Genomic DNA, 23,634 nt, shown 5'->3' with positions numbered 1-23,634 from the left:
ACCGTAAAACATGCCCCGCTATCTGACAGAGTGCTATCTATCACACATACAAGCAGTCAAATACGGGTTAACAAAATCTTCTTATAACTGTACAACTGACTACCCTAAAACCTCTAACATTAATCAACCTGAAATTCTTGTTCAACAAGGCAAGCGGGGTGGGTAGGTGGGTGGGAACGCTGGCTGAGAACAAAGAGGCCAGGTATGCCTAGGTCGCAGCCCTTTAAATGGGCTGTGATGTCATCAGCCTGCGACCACTCCTCCCCTCACCCGGCCGTGTCACCATCATTTTGAGCCAGGCTGAGGAAGGAGGGAGAAGGGAAACCGCGATTCGGCTCCCTGCGACGCTGGAGTCCTGCTGGCCAGACGCAACCGGGCTGCCATACATGGCGCGCGGTTACATGGTGGGCTCCAGGTGCGGGCCCACTTATTTCTTTGTGCAGTACATTTTCACCTTTCTTCTATCAAATTTTATCCAAATATTAAAACATTCCCTGTATATACCAGGATCATTCCAGACGGTGGGTTATGTCCCCCGTTCAGCCGATGGAGTCAGAACAAAAACTTTCAGGGGAGGTCCTATATGACCACACCTCCCCTGGCTCAACTTTCAGTATCGTTCTGACTCCAGCAGATGTGAGCAGGGGACACTGAGGTCCCCAGCATTTTAGCTTAGGTTTCTAGGCTTCTCTGTAGAGGGATCAAGTATAGGACATTAAATCGTAGAGACAGTGAGGGGCCTGCACTCCCTGGAGGTCTGTCGTGGAACTTGAACCTGGTGCTCCGGGCTCTCTGTAGGTCCACCCTTTGAGCCCTTGGGTTCCGCTTCCATCAAGGACGTCATTCTCAAGACCATATTCCTGGTTGCGATCAGCTCGGCGCGACGGATCTCCGAGCTGCAGGCTCTATCCTGCCGGGAACCATACCTTCGGTTTACGCCAGGCGGCGTTTCCCTGTGTACGGTACCGTCTTTCCTTCCTAAGGTGATTTCGGCGTTCCATCTCAACCAATCGGTAGAGCTCCCGTCATTTTTCTCCTCTGAGTCGGGGGACTTGCGCAGGCTAGATGTACGGCGTTCTTTGATGCATTATCTAGAGGTCACGAATGATTTTCGGCTTTCTGACCATTTGTTTGTCCTTTGGTCGGGACCCAGGAAGGGTTGCATGGCCTCCAAACAATCCATTGCTCGCTGGCTGAAGGGAGCGATTATAGCAGCGAACCTGGGAGCAGGTAAGTCTCCGCCGTTAGCAGTTAAGGCTCATTCCCTTCGCGCCCAGGCAACGTCTTGGGCGGAGAGCTCTTCAGTCTCCACTCAGGAAATCTGTAGGGCGGCCACCTGGAAGTCGCTCCACACTTTTGCGAGACGACATCGCCTAGATGTCCGTGTGCCGTCGGGCGGTCAGCTGGGAGACAGGGTCATAAAGGAAGGGCTGTCCGCGGCCCGCCCATGATGGGGAAGCTTTGGTACATCCCACCATCTGGAATGATCCTGGTACGTACAGGGAAAAGAAAATTATTCCTTACCTGCTAATTTTTGTTCCTGCAGTACCATGGATCATTCCAGACACCCTCCCTAGACTTGGGGGTTGTTTTATGTGGGACATTCCTGCTTACCTGTCTCTTTTCCATCTCTCACTCTATCCTTTTTCGGTACTGAGAGTCTGCTTTTCATGCAGTGCTGTTCGCAAGTTCACAGTTCAGGTTTTTTGGTTCCAAGTTTTAGTTGCTGTCAGTTTGACAGTGGTTATTCTGAAATTTTGAATACTTGATCCCTCTGGGTCTCTTCTCTTCTTGGCTTTGATAGTCTAGTTACTGAGAGTTGAGCCAGGGGAGGTGTGGTCATATAGGACCTCCCCTGAAAGTTTTTGTTCTGACTCCATCTGCTGGACGGGGGACATAACCCACCATCTGGAATGATCCATGGTACTACAGGAACGAAAATTAGCAGGTAAGGAATAATTTTCTTTTATGCATTGAATGAATATTTAGTAAAATTTCATTGCATGCTTCACATCAGAGTTATCAAATCATGTTGCAATAAGAAATAGACTTCAACTCTGCTTTATGTCAACTGGTTGGCTGCTGTACTTACATTTATTTAGTTACATTTACAGTTTTTTAAAGTAATTTTCTAAGTGTATGTTGAAACCCTATCTGAGTATATAGTTTCTGTTGGTAAATTCTGTATACTATTACTTCATGAACGAGTCCAGTTGTGTGTGTCATGTTCCCTGATAACAAGCAAATGCAACATAGCCACATACATGGATTGCATTATTGTCTTATGATGGTGTGGATGATCTTTCCAGACCTTTCTAGGAAATCTTTCTAAATATAGACCTAAAGAAACAGAATTTGATGTCAAACAATGGCCATAAGGCCCATTCAGTCTGCCCAAATTACTTTCTAATACATGCTTAGACCTTAGTTAATGTAACACTTTTCCTATTCTTCATGGTTAAGGATCCTTGCTACTTATTTGTTGTTTTCTTGAATCCTTTTACTATTTTATTTTCTCTGCTGTATATAAAACGAGAGGCTATTCCACACTTACTTGATAAATATTTTCTAATGCTATTCTTGACTGACCACCTTAAAAGCTTGTATCATGACTTCTTTTGCTAGGATTTCTTCCTACTGAAAAAATTGTTTACATTTTGTACATTTATATTTTTGAGCTATTTGGATGTCTGTAACATATCCCTCTCTCTTTTTCTCTCTTCTAGAATATGCATATTTAAGTATTGAAATCTCATAAGGATGGAAAGGCTAGCTTTGAGAAGAGACAATTGAGAGGAAATAGAGATTTATAACATATGTGGGGAGAATGGGTAAATAGTTTCAAATAAAACTAAAACTCCCTCCCCGCCACGTTTAAATCTTAAGAATCCCGTAGCTACCCCTGGAATAGAGGGGAGCCCCAGTGATATAATTAATTTACCTAAAGAAGTAATAAGGAGTGGGGACCTAGCTGTGGGGGGAGAAGGGATTTCAAGACAGGAGTTGGACATAATTTTACCCCAGAAGCCTGCAGAGATTACGATGGATTTCTTGTGGTCAGCAATTAAATCTCTAGAATTAGCAATTATAAATGTCTCATTTTATCAGTTTCCCTATTGAAAGTTTAGTGCTAGAGCCATGGATTTTACTTATTGTCCCCTTTCTTGTCATTAATTCAAATTTGATCATGTTATGATCACTATTGCTAAAGGCGCCCCCCCCCCCCCCCCCCCCAATTGCCTTTCTCACCAAATCCTGTGCACCACTAAGAATTAGATCTAAAATAACTGCTTCTCTTGTCAGTTCCTGAACCAATTGCTCCATAAGGCTGTCATTTATTCCATCCAGGAACTTTATCCGTCTAGCATGTCCTGATATTATACTTAGTCAATATTAGGGTAATTGAAATCTCCCATTTCCTAGCATGTGGACAGATGGACTTAGGAAGAGTGGTTTATGCTCCCTTGCCAGCAGATGGAGAATGGAGCAAGCTGACGTCACAGTATATGTAGCCCTCCAGTGACCCCAGCTTGCCAGTATTCTCTGTCTCCAGCAGATGATGGATGTGCATCTCCCTATGGGGATTACTTCAAGCTTTTTGGAAGGAGAATTTTGAAATTCTAAATTCAGAAACGAAAGCCCTGCTCTCCTGCGGTGATACCTAAAGGTCCCTCCCCCAGTTGAGAATTCCTGAGGTGATTTCCATGGTCCTTCAGAGGTGTGCCTTGGTCCGGTAGCTGGGTTTCCTGGTGTGGACTTAGCTGCTAGTTCAACTGAAAGGCAGCGGGTGCTGGAGGCAGAGTGTGGCATTGGTGGCAGATGCCCTCTTCCTCCGCAGCCAGGACTGTCTCTGTACTCAGCTGGTAAGCATTGAACTCAGGTAATGTTAAAAAAAAAAAAAAAAAAGACAGTTTTCACCTGAACAGAGAGAGAGAGGTGTTTCAGGACTTCCTCTGGTCTCCATCTCTAGGCGCGCTGTATGCCATTAGTTCCCACTCCTGTTGCGGTTGGAGAACTGGGCAGCTGGGTGGGTTGAACTGCCCCCGGTGGGCTAGGCCCCGCATTTAGGCTTTGTTCTTGCATGCCGTGTGGTAGGCTGTAGCCTCTATAGGCCTTTGGTGCACACAGTGCGATGGCTCTGTACACGTGTTGTGCGCTTAGTTTGAGTGCATTTTATGTGCACAAACTTTTTATGCGCTTCACTAGGTGCACAACTCTATGTGCTTGGCTGCAGTTTCTTCTCGGCGCTTAATTTTTGGGCGCACTACTTTTTTAAGCGCAAACCATGCCTATGCATACTTACCGCCGTGATGGCGCTGGTAAGCAAGAAGCCTAAGCATCTTCCTATTTGCATTGCCTGTCATATTAGGGCTTCTAACCTGCTTCAGTGCTGTTTTAGGCGCTCAGGGGACGTAGTCCTCCTCAGATTTTGCTAAGCCGGGCTCTTCCCATTCTGATGATGGTCACGGCTTTGGCTGGGGGGATGCCAGATTTTGGTTCTCCCTTGACGGGCTCCTCCACTGGCAAGGGCTCTTCTGTGGGACCAGCTCCAGTTCCTTCTGGTCCTGGTTTGGACCTGACTGCTTTTTCTTGGGTGGATTTATTTTCAAGGCTTACAAGCCTTTCTTCAAGCACAGTCCTCCTCTTCCCCCATTTCTGTCCAGTCAGACACTCAGCCAGTGGCTCCTCCCTCTGCCAGTCCTATGCTTAAAGCACCTCGGCTCCCTGCGGGTTTTCCTGACAGGAGTCTGGATGGCACTGATGAAGTTGATTCTGATTTCCTGGAAGATGGGGAAATTCCTCCAGGGCTGGAATCACCATGTTGCGATTCTTTCATAGAAATAAACTTCCTGCACTGATTTCCCTGACCTTGAAACAGCTGGGTGTCCCTGGTTTGAATGCTATGTCGGAGCCGAAGAAGAATCCCCCATTTTGGTTTCCTTATGTAAAGCCTCTTGTTTTTTTCCCTGTGATAGATGCCATTCAGGAATTGATTGAACTGGAATAGGACGCCCCCAGAGGCAAATTTTAAAGGGGGTTGGTCATTGGAAGGCCTGTATCCCTTGGATCTGGCTGTGAGAGAGCGTTTAAGTTTTCCCAAAGTGGATGCTCTGGTAGAGAGGAACGGCCTTGAAGGATGTGTTTGATAAAAGGATTTAGACTATTCTTAAGCAAGCCTTTGAGGCAATGGTGATGAATTTACAGATTGTCTCCTGTTGTGCCCTAGTGTCAAGATCTTGTCTGCTTCTCTCTTAGGAGCTGCTTGAGTCTGGAGGGAATTCCAAAGCGTTATGGAACCTTCTGCTGACTTTTTAGCAGACACAGGCTGTGATTTGTTCCGGACCTCGGCCAGAGGACTAGTTTCGGTGATAGCAGCCAGGCACCAACTATGGTTGTGAAATTGATTGGCTGATGCAGCCTCCAAAACCAGTCTTACCAAGATGCCATTTAATGGCTTGCTCTTGTTTGGGAGCGAGATGGAGAAACTGACCAGTAAGTGGGGTGAGTGTCTGGTTCTTCTGTTGCTGGAGGATAAGAAGCAATTACAGCGCCCCTTTGGTATGAGGGACCATCTCCGGGGTTCCAGACGTTTTTGTCCCTACAGAGGAACAACTTTTCAGCAGACTCAACCTTTCAGTAGGTCTGTCCTTTTGCCCCTGACTGCCCAAGAGAGGAGTGGGCTTGGGTGGCAGACCTTCCTGAGCCTCCCAATGAAGGTTTGCTGACCTACCTTCTAGAGCTGGAAATAGGGGGATGTCTCTTTTATCGGAGGTGGGTCGAGATCATGTCGAACCAGTGGGTCCTGGAGGTGATAAGAGAAGGGTATGCACTGGAATTTCACAGTATTCCTCAGGACATGTTCATGGTGTCCCCTTACCACTCCCCACAAGAAGCAGGCAGTAGAGTTCATGCTTCAAAGGCTTCTCAGATTGAGGGCTGTGGTGCTGGTGCCCACGTCTACAGAAAGTATGGTGCAATATTCCATCTATTTTGTTGTGCCCAAGATGGAAGGGCTCCTTTCATCCCAACTTGGATCTCAACATCATTTGTGGGTGACTCATTTTCACATGGAAACCTTGCGCTCTGTGATGATGGTGCAGTCAGAAGAATATCTGACCACCTTGATCTGTCAGCGGCTTACCTTCATTTTCCCATCTGACTGGAACACCAGCACTTTCTGCGCTTTGCGATGTTGGGGGCACCATTATCACTTTTGGGTGCTGCCATTTGGCCTAGCCACTGCTCCCAGAACATTTTCCAAGGTTATGGTGGTAGTAATGGCAGCCTTGCGAAAAGAAGAAATGCTAGTTCACCCGTATTTGGACGAGTAGCTGGTTTGAGCCAAGTCTCCGGCAGAGAGCCACCTGGTGACACACCAAGTGATCTCCTTATTGCAGGAACTTGGTTGGATGGTGAACCTGACCAAAAGCAATCTTCAGCCATTCCAGTCCTTGGAATATATCTGGGGGTCCAGTTTGATATGGGACAGGACAGAGTTTTGCTACCAGAAGTTCGGATCCAGAAATTGATTTCTCAAGTGTGTCAGTTGATGATCACCATACGACCGACAGTGTGGTCCTACCTACAGGTGCTCAGCTTGATAGCGGCTACTCTGGGAGTGACGCTGTGGGCAAGGGCACATATGTTGACAATGTTATTTAATGTTGCATAATTGTTCATTGTTTGATGTAATGCCTTTTAGCAAGTTTCTTCTTGTTCTATGTAAACCGGTTTGATTTGCATCTAATGTAGGAAGATCGGTATATAAAAACCAAAAATAAATAAAATAAATAAATATGTGTCCTCTTCAGTGTGCTCTGCTTTCTCATTGGAACCTGCAGTCTCAGGACTATGCGGTTCAGCTCCAGCTTAAAGAATGGGCGGAAGGTCATCTGCAGATGATCTCGGCCTCTCCCATTGCAGGAAAAGACAATGTAAGAGCGGACTTTCTCAGCAAGGAGAGTCTGGACCCAGGAGTCCAGCCGAGGCATTTTAGCTAGTTGTGGATCACTGGGGCCTTCTGTTTCTAGACCTGCTGGCGACTTCTCGAAATGTGAAGGTTCGTCAATTCTACAGTTGCTGGAGAGATCTGTGGTCCCTGAGAATAAACGCTCTCACACAGGTCTGGCCAGAAGACAGATTGCTTTATGCCTTTCCTCCGTGGCCCTTGCTGGGCAGGATAATTCACTAAATAAAAGGCCACAGAGGACGTGTAGTCCTGGTGGCGCTGGACTATCCCAGGCATGTCCGTGGCATGTGACTATCCCAGGCATGTCCGTGGCATGTGACTATCCCAGGCATGTCCGTGGCATGTGACTATCCCAGGCATATCCGTGGCTGGACTATCCCAGGCATGTCCAGGCGCTGGACTATCCCATCCATGTCCGTGGCATGTGAATTTGTGAAGAATCCTGTTGGAGGCCCCCTTCTGTCTTCCACTGCACAAGGATCTGTTACAGCAGGGACAGTTCTTCATGAGGATCTGACTCTGTTCTGTCTTATGGTTTGGCTCTTGAGAGGGGCTCACATGTTAAAGCGTGGTTATTCCTCTGTGGTGCTTGCCATCTTACACTGCGCTTGCAAGTTCTCCACTTCCTTGGCTTATGTGCGGGTTTGGAGAGTTTTTGAAGCCTGGTGTGAGGAGTGGAGTGTTATTTCTCATTCAGTTAAGATCCCTCTCATTCTGGAATTCTTGCAGAATGGGTTGACTAAAGGTTTGGCCCTTAATTCCTTGAAGGTGCAGGTTGTGGCTCTCGCCTGTTTGAGGCCTGGTGAATGGTGTTTCATTGTCATCTCATCCTGATGTGGCCTGTTTTTTTGAAGGGAGTGAGGCATCTTTAGCCTCCCTTGAGGTTACCGGTTCCCTTGTGGAGTCTTAACTTGGTGCTGGATTTTTTGGCAGGCCCTATATTCCGACCATTACGTAGCCTTTCCTTGCAGTTGTTGACCTTGAAGACTGTGTTCCTGGTGGCTATGTGTTCTGCGTGCCGAATTTTTGAGCTGCAGGCCTTATGTCAGGAGCCTTTCCTTCTGGTGACTCCAGGGGCTTACTGTTCCATCCTTCTTGCCCAAGTCAGTCTTGGACTTTCATTTGAATCTGTTCGTTTCCTTTCCATTCCTGGATAAGGTCAGGGATGCGGAGGTGTATCACCTCTTGCGCTCCTTGGATATCAAATGCCTTGTCGGACGGTATCTGGAGATTTCTGAACTTTTTCGAAAGATGAACTGCCTGTTTGTTCTCCATGGCGGGAGTAAGCAGGCACTCCGGCTTCGAGAGCTATCATAGGTGGCTGGATTAAGGAGGTAGTCACGGCCGCGTATGTGGATGCTGGAAAGCCGTTGCCTACTCAGGTTAGGGCTCATTCCAATAGGGCTCAGGCAGTGTCATGGGCAGAGGTTAGTTTGTTGTCTCCCGTCGATATCTGCTGAGCTGCGACGTGGTCCTCTTTACACACTTTTTCAGGTTTTATCATCTGGATGTGCAGGCCCAGGAGGATGCAGCGTATGCACGTGCGGTGTTGACTGGACCGCAGGCAGCCTCCCATCATGTTGGGGAGTAGCTTTGGTACATTCCACTGGTCCTGAGTCCATCTGTCTACACACTAGGAGATGGAGAAATAACTTAGCTGATAATTTCGATTTCCTTAGTGTAGACAGATGGACTCAGCTTCCTGCCTTCAGCTGCTGCATGAGTGTGTCTATAGTCCTCCTGTGGGGCTTTGGGTCCCAAGAGATTACTGGTAAATGTTCATCCAGTCCCTAGCTTGAGTTCAATGTTTGATTGAGTACAATTGTGGTTACCTGTTTTTAATCATGTTTTTAATCAAGTTTTTTTTGCTACTCTGTTCACAGTTCGTTTTGAAGAGCATACTGGCAGGCTGGGGTCACTGCAGGGTTATGTGTACTGTGATGTCAGCTTGCTCTCTCCATCTGTTGGCAGGGGAGATAAACCACTGGTCCTGAGTCCACCTTACTATACTAAGGAAAATGAAATTATCAGTAAGTAAAATCATCCATTGTACCTGAAGACTGGAGGGTGGCTAATGTAACCCCAATATTTAAAAAAAGCTCCAGGGGCGATCCGGGTAACTATAGACCAGTGAGCCTGACGTCAGTGCCGGGAAAAATAGTGGAAACTATTCTCAAGATCAAAATCATAGAGCATATTAAACATGGTTTAATGGAACACAGTCAACATGGATTTACCCAAGGGAAGTCTTGCCTAACAAATCTGCTTCATTTTTTTGAAGGGGTTAATAAACATGTGGATAAAGGTGAACCAGTAGATGTAGTGTATTTGGATTTTCAGAAGACGTTTGACAAAGTCCCTCATGAGAGGCTTGTAAGAAAACTAAAAAGTCATGGGATAGGACGCGATGTCCTTTCGTGGATTACAAACTGGTTAAAAGACAAGAACCAGAGAGTAGGATTAAATGGTCAATTTTTCTCAGTGGAAAAGGGTAAACAATGGAGTGCCTCAGGGATCTGTACTTGGACCGGTGCTTTTCAATATATATATATATATATATATATATATATATATATATATATATATATATATATATATATATATATATATATATATATATATATATATATATATATATATATATATATGATCTGGAAAGGAATGATACAAAATTATTCAGAGTAGTTAAATCACAAGCGGATTGTGATATATTAAGGAGGACCTTGCAAGACTGGAAGATTAGGCATCCAAATGGCAGATGAAATTTAATGTGGACAAGTGCAAGGTGTTGCATATAGGGAAAAATAACCCTTGCTGTAGTTACACGATGTTAGGTTCCATATTAGGAGCTACCACCCAGGAAAAAGATCTAGGCATCATAGTGGATAATACTTTAAAATCATCATCTCAGTGTGCTGCAGCAGTCAAAAAAGCAAACAGTGTTAGGAATTATTAGGAAGGGAATGGTTAATAAAGCGGAAAATGTCATAATGCCTCTGTTTCGCTCCATGGTGAAGACCGTACCTTGAATACTGTGTACAATTCTGGTCGCCGCATCTCAAAAAAAATATAGTTACGATGGAGAAGGTACAGAGAAGGGCAACCAAAATGATAAAGGGGATGGAATAGCTCCCCTATGAGGAAAGGCTGGAGAGGTTAGGGCTGTTCAGCTTGGAGAAGAGACTGCTGAGGAGGGGATATGATAGAGGTCTTTAAGATCATGAGAGGTCTTGAACGAGTAGATGTGAATTGGTTATTTACACCTTCGATTAATAGAAGGACTAGGGGGCATTCCATGAAGTTAGCAAGTAGCACATTTAAGACTAATCGGAGAAAATTCTTTTTCACTCAACGCACAATAAAGCTCTGGAATTTGTTGCCAGAGCATGTGGTTAGTGCAGTTAGTGTAGCTGGGTTTAAAAAAGGTTTTGATAAGTTCTTGGAGGAGAAGTCCATTAACGGCTATTAATCAAGTTTACTTAGGGAATAGCCACTGCTATTAATTGCATCAGTAGCATGGGATCTTCTTAGTGTTTGGGTAATTGCCAGGTTTGGCCTCTGTTGGAAACAGGATGCTGGGCTTGATGGACCCTTGGTTTCACCCAACATGGCAATTTCTTATGTTCTTACTGCACTACCAATTTGGTTAGCGTCCCTCATTTCTCTTAGCATTTCATCATCCGTCTCATCATTTGGGCCAGGTGAATGGTAGTAAAGCCATATCACCATATTGTTCCTCAACACACATGGGATTTCTACCCATAAAGATTCTATTGTGCAGGATCCTTATCCTGTTCTATTCTATGCCATCCCAGATGTAAAAGTATGCCCCCCCCCCCCCCGAACAAAATTGCTTCTAATTATTGTGATATAATTTGTTACCCTGGAATGGCACTATCCCATTAGTTATCCTTCTTTCACCATGTCTTTGAGATGCCCGTTAAGTCTATCTCATGATTCATTGCTATACACTCTAACTCTCCCATCTTACTTCTTAGACTTCTGACATTGACATACAGAAATTTCAAAGGGTCTTTTTTGTTTGTATTAACAGCTTGCTTTTCAGTTGACAGGGATAATTTGGATTCTCCTAGGACAAGCAGGATGGTAGTCCTCACATGTGGGTGACATCATCTGATGGAGCCCGGCACAGATGGGCCTGCTGCTATCCACATGTCCACGTGAGGTCCCCCTTCAGTCTCTTCTTTTCCGCAGTGCTGTAGCCTCACAGTTGTGGAGCTCCAAACACCTTCGAAATCGTTCAAAAAATGTCCTCGGGTCTCTAGTGTTTTTCCTCGTTGGATACCCTTTCGCAGTTGGTGTCCTTCCGTCTCGGTAGGTACCTTTTTTTGGCATTTTTTCGTACTTTGCGGTCAATTCCCAACTCTTTTCAATGGCGTTGTCTGGTTTTCGACAGTGCCCCCAGTGCCCGCAGACCATGTCCATCACGGATCCACATGTGGTCTGTATCCTCTGCCTGGGGGCCCTCACATGACATCCGTGGGTGCTGTGGGTGAGATCAAATGATACCCAAGGGGCGTTGGGCACGCCTAGATAAAATGGAGAAGCTCTTTGGACCTCAAAGTCGTCCACTTCTGCTTCGTTGTGCTTGATGCCCAAGGATCTTGGGGAACCGTCTGTCTCTTTCCCTCGCCATCCCACTATCCAGCACCCCTAAGGACTGGGGGGAGAGAGATCGATCCTCAGTGGTCTCTCCCCAGATCTCAGGGTCATCGACATCCTCTGTGCCAGGGAAAGACCGGGCCGAGCACCAGAAGTCTCGAAAGCACTGACACCGGTCATCGTCTCAGCATGATTCCTGTTCCAGAGCATCAGCAGCCACCAAGCCGCCATTGAAGCGGTACTGGCCACCGGAGGCCCCATCCTCCGGTGCCCCCTGTAGCTTGAGGCGTTCCCCTAGACTCCTGTGCAGGGCGCCATGCCACCTCAGGAACCTGAGGGTGTGCCGGTGACGCCTCGTCCCTTCATCAGTTCTGACCACTCGACTTCCAGGAGGAGTTGGACCGCAGGGTGCAATTGGTGGTGCTCAAAGCGCTACAAAGTGTTCTGCTGGCACCACCGGCCCCCATACCAGTGTCCGAGCCTCTGCTAGCGATACTCGCACCTCTGCTGGAGCGTCTGGATGTCCTTCTCAGCACCCTACCGACACAGTCTGTGCCGAAGAGGCCTTCAATGCCTCAGCGGCCACCGATGCACTCCACTGGAGCGATCTCGATCTTCAGGTTCTCCGAGGAGGATGAGGATGAGGCCTCGGGGACCAGGAGACCTTGCCCGTGTTTCTCCCCCCCCCCCCCCCCCCCCACTCTGGTGCCCTCGGGTCCCATACCAACTGCCCCTCACGGCCCTCGCCCTATGCGCCTGGGCCCCAGTGAAGAAGAGGGTCCTTATGACCCGAGGGGTGATGACTCTACGGACTTTTCCTCTGAGTTCTCTGACAACCCCATCTCAGAGCCTTCCTCCAGAGGAGCAGCGTCGTTCTCTGCCCGAAGACCTGTTGTTTGCAAGCTTTGTGAGGGCAATGGTGGAAGCCATCTCCTTTCAGCTTCTTTCGGAGGAGGATATCCATCATAAGATGCTGGAGGTTCTCCAGTTCATTGATGCTCCCAAAGAAATCGTGGCAGTTCTTATCCACGACATTTTTAAGGAGCTCCTCCTCCGTATGTGGGAACACCCAGTGTCTATGTCCCCGGTTAACAGAAAGGCTGACGCCACTTTTTTGGTGCGGCAGGCCTTAGGCTTTGAAAGGCGGCACCTCCCCCACTAGTCAGCAGTTGTGGTGTGTGCCGTGAAGTGTGCTCCTCCGGGGCCGGGGACACAGGCAACTCTGACATTGGGAGAAAAATGTTTCAAGGTGCCATGCTGGTAGCCTGCATTGTTGCCTACCAGCGGTACGTGACCCAATACAATTGCAATCTGTGGAAACAAGTACAAGACTTTGCGGAGGGCCTTCCCCAGCAGCAGTAGGAAACTCTTGCTGCAATTGCCGCACTGGGTCTTGAAGCAAGCAAGCATGAGGTGAGGTCCACCTATGACGTGTTTGAGACTGCAGCCTGCCTCGCCACCAGTGGCATCGGTGCCAGGGAGCTGGCATGGCTCCGAGCCTTGGGACTCTGGCCGGAAGTTCAGGACAGGCTTGCAGACCTCCCTTTTGCAAGGGTGAGAACCTGTTTGGGGATAAAGTCAGGGAGGCATTGGCGCATCTGAAGGATCAGAATGATACTTTCCAGCAGTTCTCCGCCAGCCTCTCAGAAGGCCACTCCTCTGCCAGAAAGTCCTCCAGGCCAGGCTCTCGCAAGCCTTTTTTAGAGACCGAGGAAATACTATCCTCCAGCCGCCCATGCTTGCCTGCCTTGGACCATTTCCAGAGGCCACGGATGGCAAAACAGGCCCCGAGGACCCAACCAGCCCCCCAGCAGGCCCCATCTACGGGATTTTGACTGGCAGCAAGGGGGCACATGCCAGACAGCGGTTCCCCTGGCAGTCGATCCCCCGGTTGGTGGCAGGTTTCTTTGCTTTGCCCATCACTGGGAGGCTATCACATTGGACCGATTGGTCCTCTCCATCGTCTGCCAGGGCTACTGTCTGAATTTCAGCAGACTCCCAGGGACTGCTCCCCTGTGTCCATCGTGGGGTTCGTCCACCCATCAGGTTGTTCTTCATTTGGAACTCTCCGTCCTCCTCACGGCGGGAGCAGTAGAACCGGTTCCTCACGAACAGTGGGGCCACGGCTTCTACTCAAGGTACTTCCTCATTCTGAAGTCGAATGGCAGCTTATGCCCCATTTTCGACCTCAGGGCGCTAAACAAGTTTCTTGTAAGAGAAAAATTCAAAATGGTTTCCCTGGGCACGCTGATCCTGCTCCTCCGATGAGGAGACTGGCTTTTCTCCCTCGACCTAAAGGAGGCTTACGCACACATTGCAATTGTCCCCAACCACAGAAAGTACCTCCGCTTTCTGGTGAGGATGACAAATTTTCAGTACATAGTGCTGCACTTTGGGCTGGCATCAGCCCCATGCGTCTTCACCAAATGCTTGGTGATGGTGGCAGCCTACCTCAGGCGCTGCTCGGTCCATGTCTTTCCATACCTGGACAATTGTCTAATCAGGAGCAACTCCTACTCCGGGGCCTTGCAAGCACTGGCCTTGATGGTTCAAACCCTGCAGACAGTGGGATTTGTCATCAACTTCCCCAAGTCGCATCTCTGTCTATCTCCATAGCTAGACTTCATAGGCGCCAGGTTGGACACTGCGCAAGCGAAAGTTTTTCCTGCTCAAGGACCAGGCCCGCCTCCTGCTCCTTCAGGGCCACATGGCAGCCTCCGTCCACGTGACCCCCTTTGCCCGCCTTCACATGAGGTACCCTCAGTGGGCCTTATGGTCCCAGTGGTGAGAAGCATCTCACGATCTGGAGGTTCCAATCACAGTCACGGATCCCCTCAGACTCTCCCTGGCCTGTTGGGAAGCCCTCCCCAGTTTGGAGAGTGGGCTTCCCTTTCAACTTGCACTGCCCCAGGTGACCCTCACCACCGACGCCTCGTCTCAGGTGTGGGGGGCCCACACAGATGGCCTACATACTTGGCCTCTGGACTGCGGCTGAAGCTCAATGCCAAGTAAAGTTCCTGGAGCTTCGGGCAATTCAGTATGCCCTGTGATCCTTCCAAGACCACATCCTGATCAGGATGGACAACCAGGTAGCGATATAGTACATCAACAAGCAGGATGGCACAGGTTCGTTCCTCCTCTGCCAGGAGAAGGTGCAAGTCTGGGAGTGGGCCCTCTCCAGAGGGATGACTCTACGGGCCACCTACTTGCTGCAACACACTGGCGGACCGCCTCAGTCAGTCCTTCCAGCCACATGAGTGGTCCCCGAACCTCTGTGGTGGTGGCCAGCTTATTCCGCCGCTTAGGTACGCTGGACATGGACTTATTCGCTTCCCTTCTCAATCCCAAGGTGAGCAGATTCTACTCCCTGATACCGGGTAAGGGCCATTTGGCCTGCTATGCTTTCTCCCTTTACTGGGGGTGGGGGTCTCCTGTACATGTACCCCCGTCCCACTCCTCTCGAGGACTCTGCTGAAGCTCCAAGAGGAATGGGGGACCATGATCCTAGTGGCACCCTCCTGGTCAAGGCAGGTGTGGTTCCCTCTCCTCGAGGACCTGTCAGTGCATGCGCCTATACTGCTGGGGATGGCACCTGACCTAATATCGCAGAACCAGGGCACCCTGCGCCACCCGAATATTCGGGCCCTGGCCCTCATGGCATGGATGTTGAGCACAAGATCCTTAAGCCTTTCCAGCTCTTGGACGGTGTGTCCCGAGTCTTGCTGAGTCCAGGAAGCCTTCCACCAGGAAGTCTTACAGCTCAGAGTGAAAACGTTTCTCCATCTGTTGCGGTGGACATGGACTGGACCCTTTCTCCTGTCCGCTGTGCCATCTGCTGGATTACCTCTGGCATCTGTCTGAGTCTGACCTCCAGACCAGCTTGGTCCGCGTGCACCTCAGCGCCTACCACCAGGGTGTCACTGGTGCGCCCATTTTGGTCCAGCCTCTCGTTGGATGCTTCATGCAGGGCCTCGTCCAACTAAAGCCCCCACTTCGACCTCAGGCTACCCCGTGGGATCTCAATGTTGTGCTGGCAAGGCTAATGCAGTCTCCGTTCGAGCCTCTTAAGTCCTGTGACCTGAAGTTCCTCACCTGGAAGGTCATGTTCCTGGTGGTGATCACTTTTTCTCACAAGGTCAGTTCTTCCTTGATTGTGTGGTGCTGCATATGCATCCCAAATTTCTACCTAAGGTGGTGACTGCTTTCCACATCAATCAGTCCATCATTCTCCCCACCTTCTTTCCAAGGCCTCATTCCCACCCAGGGGAACGTGCTGTCCACACCTTGGACTACAAGCGGGCACTCGCCTTCTATTTGGATCACACAGCGGCCCATAGACAGTTCTCCCAGCTCTTCTTGTCTTTCAGCCCCAACAGACTGAGTTCAGCGGTGGGGAAGCAGACCCTATCGAACTGGTTGGTGGATTGGATCGCCTTCTGCTATGCTCAGGCAGGACTCCAGCTAGCCTGCAGGGTGAAGGCTCACTCTGTGCGGGCCATGGAGGCATCGGTGGCCCACCTGCGTGTGGTCCCCGTCGCAGAAATTTGCCAGACTGCAACTTGGAGTTCTAACCACATGTTTACAGCTTATTACTGCCTTGACAGGGATAGCCGCCAGGACTGTGCCCTTGGTCAGTCAGTCAGTCCTGTGCAGTCTGTTCCAGTCCTGAACCCAACTCTCCTCTCATGTTCTTTGTGGGAGCAGACCGTGCCCTGTTTGCCCACAGCGCCGCAGTTGTGTTGTTGCACGTTGGCATCGTTTGACCTCTGTGGGTCCCATTGGCTAAATGGGGCGGTCTGGAGCTTTGTAATCACCCACATGTGAGGACTACTATCTTGCTTGTCCTAGGAGAAAGCACAGTAGGACAGCAGGATGGTTAGTCCTCAGGAATCTTGCCTGCCTCCCCATGATGTTGGGTTCGCCTTCAGTTTGTTTTATTTTTTGCTCGTATTTTTGCTGTTATGAGACTGAAGGGGGACCTCGCATAGACGTGCGGATAGTGGCAGGCTGAACTCTGGGAGACACATCCTTGGTGTGAGAGGACAGTGAATCACCTGGAGAGGAGGTTCTTGTTACAGGATCACTTCCTGCTGCACCAGGTTGATGCTATCTGACCAGGAGATCCTCCTCCTCCAAGGCAGCACCAGGGCTGCCAGACTGAAGTTGGGACTTGGCTACTATGTCCCTGAATGTCTCATCTATAAAGCTCTAGCCTCCAGAGATCAGATTCATTCTCTGAGAGCCAGGAGCTCTTTGCACCAGGTACACACATACAACCATCTCTCAGGCTGGTAAAAAAAATCATACTTGTGACATTTCTTATAGAAGACTAGACTGCTCCCCCCCCCCCCTTGCTGCTGGATTGCTACCTTCATATTAATTTTGTTGAGTTCTTAGTTAAGTTTAGGTTGCTAAGACAGTAGGAATGTGTAAATAAGAGTTCTTCAAATGTATTTGTATTTTCACTGTTAATCTGGTAGTGACCTGCAGCGGGATAATTAAATTTTTGATAAGGCCAGGGGAAATCCTGTCTTTTAGATAAGACTGATTTTTAAGGCGAAAGTATATCCTGCCTATAAATCAAATGATGAGCTAGGGGTGGGTGCGAGGGAAAGTTAAACACACTCAAACTAAGTTTTTTCTTATCTTTTGGCTAGCTTTTTATAACAAGAACACAAAGTCTAAGCCGTTAACTACTTTTTGGCTTGCTTTTATTAACAAACACACACTGAAGAATATACCCCTATAGTTTATCTCTCTGCAAAACTTTTTAAGTTCTAAAATTTCCCAAAACAATACTTACGGATCCTCTTCAGTCACCAGCAAGATGATCCTCTGATCTCAATGCTCCCATTGAGAGGAGAGGATCATCTTGCTGGTGACTGAAAAGGATAAGTAGCTAGAGAGCAAACATTCTATTATTGAATTATTTACTCCATTTGTAAACTTTGAATTAAAGGTTTAGTGAAATCTTGAATAATTGTAATTAGATTTGTTTATTTTTTTGACAGTCATGACAGAACAATGCAAGATATTGTTTACAAACTTGTACCTGGCCTTCAAGAAGGTAAGTCTGTTACGTCATGTTTTAATTATTGTAATGGTTACATAGTCTAGTAAAATTGACTGTAATTTTAACAACTTTAAAGGAAGAGAGTGAAAGACAAAATATATAGACACCTTCGCAATAAGCTTTAGCATGCATGCTAAAAATAGCGAGTTGTGCAGGAAGGTCTTACCATGCATTTAAAGTCTGAAAAGATATTAGCATGAGCAAACAAAAATGTGTAAATGATAGAATGCCCTATGCAAATGAGGGCTTACCAAGTTCATGCTAAATAGCATGGCATACTACCCACTGTTTATCAAGTACCTGTGAACTGGATGCTATTTAATATGATAGGACTTAATTTTAACTTATTAACTTGACAGACGGCATGTAACTTGCACGGAATGACAGTGACTACCAAAAGCAATTTGCTGGTCAGGCTGATTGTCATTTTCCACCATTATTTATTATGTTCTTCTGAGTGAGGACAAACTAATAACAAATCACACTAAACTGAGCATGCTCTTGAGAGGGCTCAGCTAAATGAAAACAGAGGGCATAGAAGAGGGTAGGCCATGGATAGATGACACTGTACAACTGTATCTATAGTCCCTTAGGGATGAATTCATTTGACCGCATATTTTGTATAAATTCTTACATGTGTACATAACTCATACCACAAATACTACTTTTCCTAGCGTGTAGCCAGATGGACTCAGAACAAGTGGGTATAGTGTGCTCGTGCTAGCAGTTGGAGACGGATCTGACGTCAGCACAGGTACATATACCCCCACAGGAAGTGAGGCAATTCAGTAATTTCCGTCTCCAAAGCAGTTTGGAGAGCCTGCACGCTCGCTGAGCATGTTTTCCAATACTACTTTCTTAGAATCACTCCAGAGGCTATCCATCTTCGCACGGTTCCATCCTTCTTGCCTAAGGTAGTCTCACAATTTCACCTCAACCAGACCATATCCTTGCCAACCACGGCGGGTCTGAAGAAATCAGAAGAAGGGCGTTTGCTACACCATCTCGACATCGGCAGATTGCTGCCCAGATATCTGGAAATGATAGAAGCCATACGAAAGATGGACCATCTGTTCGTCCTGCACAGCGGGAAGAAACAAGGAGAAGCGGCCTCTCGGCCCACCATCGCCCGCTGGATTAAAGAAGTTATCAGAGCGGCCTACGTAGAGGCCGGGAAGTCACCGCCTCTACAAGTCAAGGCTCATTCTACCAGAGCCCAAGCAGCATCTTGGGCAGAATCTAGGATGTTGTCGCCTGCGGAAATATGTAAAGCGGCGACATGGTCCTCCCTCCATACCTTCTCCAGGTTTTACCGTCTGGATGTCCAGGCCAGGGAGGACACAGCATTTGCGAGGGCAGTCCTACGCGGTCCTCAGGCAGCCTCCCACCCAGTCCGGGAGTAGCTTTTGTACATACCACTTGTTCTGAGTCCATCTGGCTACATGCTAGGAAATGTTGAGATTACTTACCTGATAATCTTGTTTTCCTTAGTGTAGACAGATGGACTCAGCATCCCGCCCGGCTGCCGGTATACATGGGTTTCACCGATTCAAGGTAAGCCATGTCATTTTCTTACATAAGAGCGTCCACTCTACCAGGTGTCTACGCCTTCCGGTTGGGAATGCTGGCGGTCTCCAGCTCCTATCAATCGGTCAGGGGAATCCTGTTTACTAGTTCATTGATCGTCAGTACACATATATCCATAACAGCTTTTGCAAGGAAGATTACTGAATTGCCTCACTTCCTGTGGGGGTATATGGTACCCCTGCTGACGTCAGATCCGTCTCCAACTGCTAGCACGAGCACACTATACCCACTTGTTCTGAGTCCATCTGTCTACACTAAGGAAAACGAGATTATCAGGTAAGTAATCTCAACATTCTAAAGTAGTGACACGTCAGAAGCTCAAATTTCTCTACACCTCATACTGCACAAGGCACAGTGGGTTCATTCTGGAGTAGAAATAGATCTGCTCCAAACTATTAGCATTATTCTCAGGAGTATCATTGCTGTAATAAGTCTAACCTCTGATCACTCCAGGTGTTGAGGCTTCATCTTGAAAAGCAGTATTTTAGGGAGGGTGCAGCCCCAGTCCGTGGTTAGTCACAAAAGCAAGGGTCCTCCTCTTCTGCGGTGGATGTGAGGTCTTTCTAGGGACAAGTGAGTAGCCAAAAGCTCCCTCCTTTCCCCCAAATATGCACAGGGCACCAGCAGGTCAAAAGAGACACGGGTAAGAGAATGACAGAGAGGTAAGGAGGTGAGAAGAGACATACTGACACACACTTAAGCACTTAAAATTTTTTTTTTTAAATACACAAGGCAAATATATTTCCAAGCTATAGGATCCCAAAGGAGAAAGTTCTTTGCTGTTATTAACAGTTTCTGAATTGGACAACCATAGGCCCTTTTGTATACTGATCATCGCTGCTTGACAAGGACATGAGATTGTCAAGGACTAGTGATTGTCAGCAATAGTTGCTCTTTTCAAAAAGGTACCAAATTCAGAACTAGTTAACTCTTGGTTGGTTAGCTTCATGTCAAGGCAAAAAAAAAAATCAAAAGTATTATATAATGTGCAATAATGACTAGCAAAATTCTGTATGGGATCAGAAGCAAACAGGCATACTCAACCAACTTTTTTTCTTTTCAGAATGTTAGCAGCAAATCTAATATGGATTTTACTATTTGATATAGCATGGCTTACTTTTCTAATTCTTTAAAGTGGGATTTAATGATGTCATTTGTTAAAGGGGAAGAAACTGGTTGAATGGGAGACACCAGTGACTTATAATTAATGGCACATGTTCCATTTGTAGTAGGAAAAAAGCTGGAGCCCCATAAGCCTAAACAATTAGGAGTACATTTTCGTAGGGGTTCTGCATGGAGAAATAGAATATACATGCATAAGTAGCATATATTCACTAATATGCTATTTTCGAAACATTGAAAATATGCATGTATTTTCGGTGTCATGCATACATTTTACTGATGCAAAAGGATGATCTAGGAGTGTTCCAGGGTTCGGTCAAAAAGTATATGAGGTAATTGCTATTTTATAAGAGAAAGATGTGTATAAATTATCAAAATTATTTGTACAGTTTTACACTTGCTAATTGACTAGCACAAGTGAAATTGGACTTGTCTGTAGTTTTTAGGTGGGAGATCTAGGTGAACTAGTCAGGGTTCAGGGTGAAGCATAAGAGCCGGAGTTCCCAACCTTTTTGGGATCATGAACCTCTTTTCAATCTACAACATTTTCATGGACCCCCATATGTTTCTCTTTAATTTTTACATGTAGTTATATGCCATATATGGAACAGTTATTAGTGTAATAAAGAAATGATATGCGCACCAGAATTATTCATAATATATACATCTTATTAAATGTTTACTGATATAAACAGAATATATATATAATTTCAGAGCATAGCAGTAAATGAGCAAGAGTGTACTAATGTTGAGTAACTTACACAGTGTAAATACATGCAACCATGGAGCTGCATCTGTCTGATAGGCTGCAGTCCTAGTGGAAATGCAGGTGCTTATGTAACTTGGTTTGTCTGGCAGGCAATGCACTCATCATGTTGACTGAATTGGTGTGGCAGATTGATAGTGGCAGGGTATCTTCCAGAAATGCCACAGGGAGGCAAGATGTTCAGGCATTGGCCACACTAGTGTTGATAGGTTTTTGGATTATGGTGGAGCTTTGTGGTTATGTTCATAACAATGAGTGCAGGAAAGATAGCACTTAGTCCATAAGTATCTTCCAAAAGCTTTATTATAATATCTTCATAAGCATTTACAATGAGCGGCAACTCAGTTCGTTATGTTGTGAATAATAGCGTCTTAGGTCCCCCGACACGGACCCGCGTTTCGCGGTAGCTGCTTCGGGAGGGACGTAACTTTAATGCAACATCTGTTAATAAATATAAAACAAGGACTAAGTGCATAGGGCCAGCTTACCGATAAACAATTAAGTAAATCCAAAATATATAGAATAATACACATACCTGTATAAGTCTGAAAAGTCATTTACTTTCAAAGTGTCAGGAGCGCAAAGTAAAATGGAGTATTAGGGCTTTAAAGCTGTCAAAAGAGGCACCAAACTGTTCCACCAATCAGTGACCAGAAAGCCCGAGCCAATCAGAGTGAAGGACCCACATAAATTAGGTAAACAAATGCCATTCTATTTCTTTGTTCAATCCCCGAGGGGAAATGGTATCCAGAATGTATATCCATCTCTGCTCTTTGCGTAACAAGAATTCAGAGTGATCCCCACCACGAGAAGGGACGGCCACAACTTCCAAAACAGTTTGGCGCCTCTTTTGACAGCTTTAAAGCCCTAATACTCCATTTTACTTTGCGCTCCTGACACTTTGAAAGTAAATGACTTTTCAGACTTACACAGGTATGTGTATTATTCTATATATTTTGGATTTACTTAATTGTTTATCGGTAAGCTGGCCCTATGCACTTAGTCCTTGTTTTATATTTATTAACAGATGTTGCATTAAAGTTACGTCCCTTCCGAAGCAGCTACCGCGAAACGCGGGTCCGTGTCGGGGGACCTAAGAAGCTATTATTCACAACATAACGGTCGGAGTTGCCGCTCGTTGTAAATGCTTATGAAGATATTATAATAAAGCTTTTGGAAGATACTTATGGACTAAGTGATATCTTTCCTGCACTCATTGTTATGAACATATCTTGGTAGAGTGCAGCCTTGCTAATTTGTTCTTTTGGACTTGGAGCTTTGTGGTTAGACATAAAGTAGATTTGCTGGATGTGAACTGCATGATGGATCTAGTATGGTGGTCTCCCTAGGATAGTAGCATACAAATGAGATGAAAGAAACAGTTCTAGGTAAAGCTTGATATTTTATGAGTAGTCACACTGTATGGCTGACAGCTGCGTATCTCATTAGTGTGGACAGGATTAAATAGGCTGACTAGGTGGGGTAAGTTGGTCTTTTCTGCTGTCATCTATATTGTTGCTAATGAGATGGCAGTCTCATTGCTTTCAAAGCCAAGATATGTGGTTTGATTGATACCTATAACTTTAGATCTGGTTCCATTTGCAGTATTTTCTGGTACCTTAATTTCAGCAGTGCTTTCCTTCTGGAAAAAAAGATGCCACTAACACGCAGGATGCATGGATATTTTTTTTTTTCTTTGAGGGATCACATGGCAAATCAAAGCTGGTGGAAGAAAAAGGTGTTAGTTTTCAGTACACACAAGCACCTCCTGAAAAAAACCCCTTGCTTTTCAGTACCTAAAGTAAGGGTAGCAGAAGCAATGATCAAGAAATTAAAACTCATAGCAAGTCAGGTGTTGTGAGAAGACTGACCTAATGAGATAGCTGGTGCTGTTTTATTGACTTCAAAGCCAGGATATCTGGTTGGATTGATGAAAGCTTTAACCTTAAATCTGATTCCACATCTGATCTACTCTGATATTTTGATTTCAGCAAAGCAAGTATGTTGGGGCAAAAGGCATCGGGTACTTCACCGCCTTGTCGGACAGTTTTGAGTATTCAGAATGAACTTGTAACCAGAAGTCAGGTGGCTTTGTTTGAATACCAACCTTAAAGAATTGTCACATGAAAGCTGTGTTAGGCTGTCTTGGTCTTTTGATGTCAAATTTGTGGGTAGTTCACAGTTGATGTTCACAAATGGATTTCTAATCCACTTGTTTTTAAACTCTGGGTCAGGGAAGTACTTAAAAGGTTGTACCTGGAGGTCTTGCAGGATGTTCCTTGATGTCATCTTTTACCTTTTTTGGAAGTTGTATTTCTGATGTTTCAAGAAAATACAGAAGACTTGGGAATAATTCAGAGTTTGACTGAGCAAGACGATGAGACCACAGTTTTAATTTCTTGATCATTTCTTCCACTTTGTTCTGAACTTGGAAAAGAGCCATGGCCTTTCTCTGCATGCATGCCTTCTGCCAATCTTCCACAGCTATTACGT

At 46.4% G+C, this 23,634-nt stretch overlaps 1 protein-coding gene across 9 annotated transcripts in view; it reads left to right on the top strand.

The window, feature by feature from the left end:
* PCGF3 (polycomb group ring finger 3) overlaps window positions 1-23,634 on the top strand; it is a 533,880-nt gene that overhangs the window by 259,894 nt on the left and 250,352 nt on the right. For all 9 annotated transcript variants that reach the window (XM_029602723.1, XM_029602678.1, XM_029602733.1 and 6 more), the window contains one exon: window positions 17,605-17,660. In XM_029602723.1, the coding sequence (XP_029458583.1) occupies window positions 17,605-17,660 (56 nt within the window). The remainder of the gene's footprint in view (window positions 1-17,604; window positions 17,661-23,634) is intronic.

This window comes from Rhinatrema bivittatum, chromosome 1, assembly GCF_901001135.1.
Source record: "Rhinatrema bivittatum chromosome 1, aRhiBiv1.1, whole genome shotgun sequence".
NCBI classification, from domain to species: Eukaryota; Metazoa; Chordata; class Amphibia; order Gymnophiona; family Rhinatrematidae; genus Rhinatrema; species Rhinatrema bivittatum.
The sequence above is the reverse complement of the archived record's forward strand: the minus strand, read 5'-3'. Positions and strand labels throughout refer to the sequence as shown.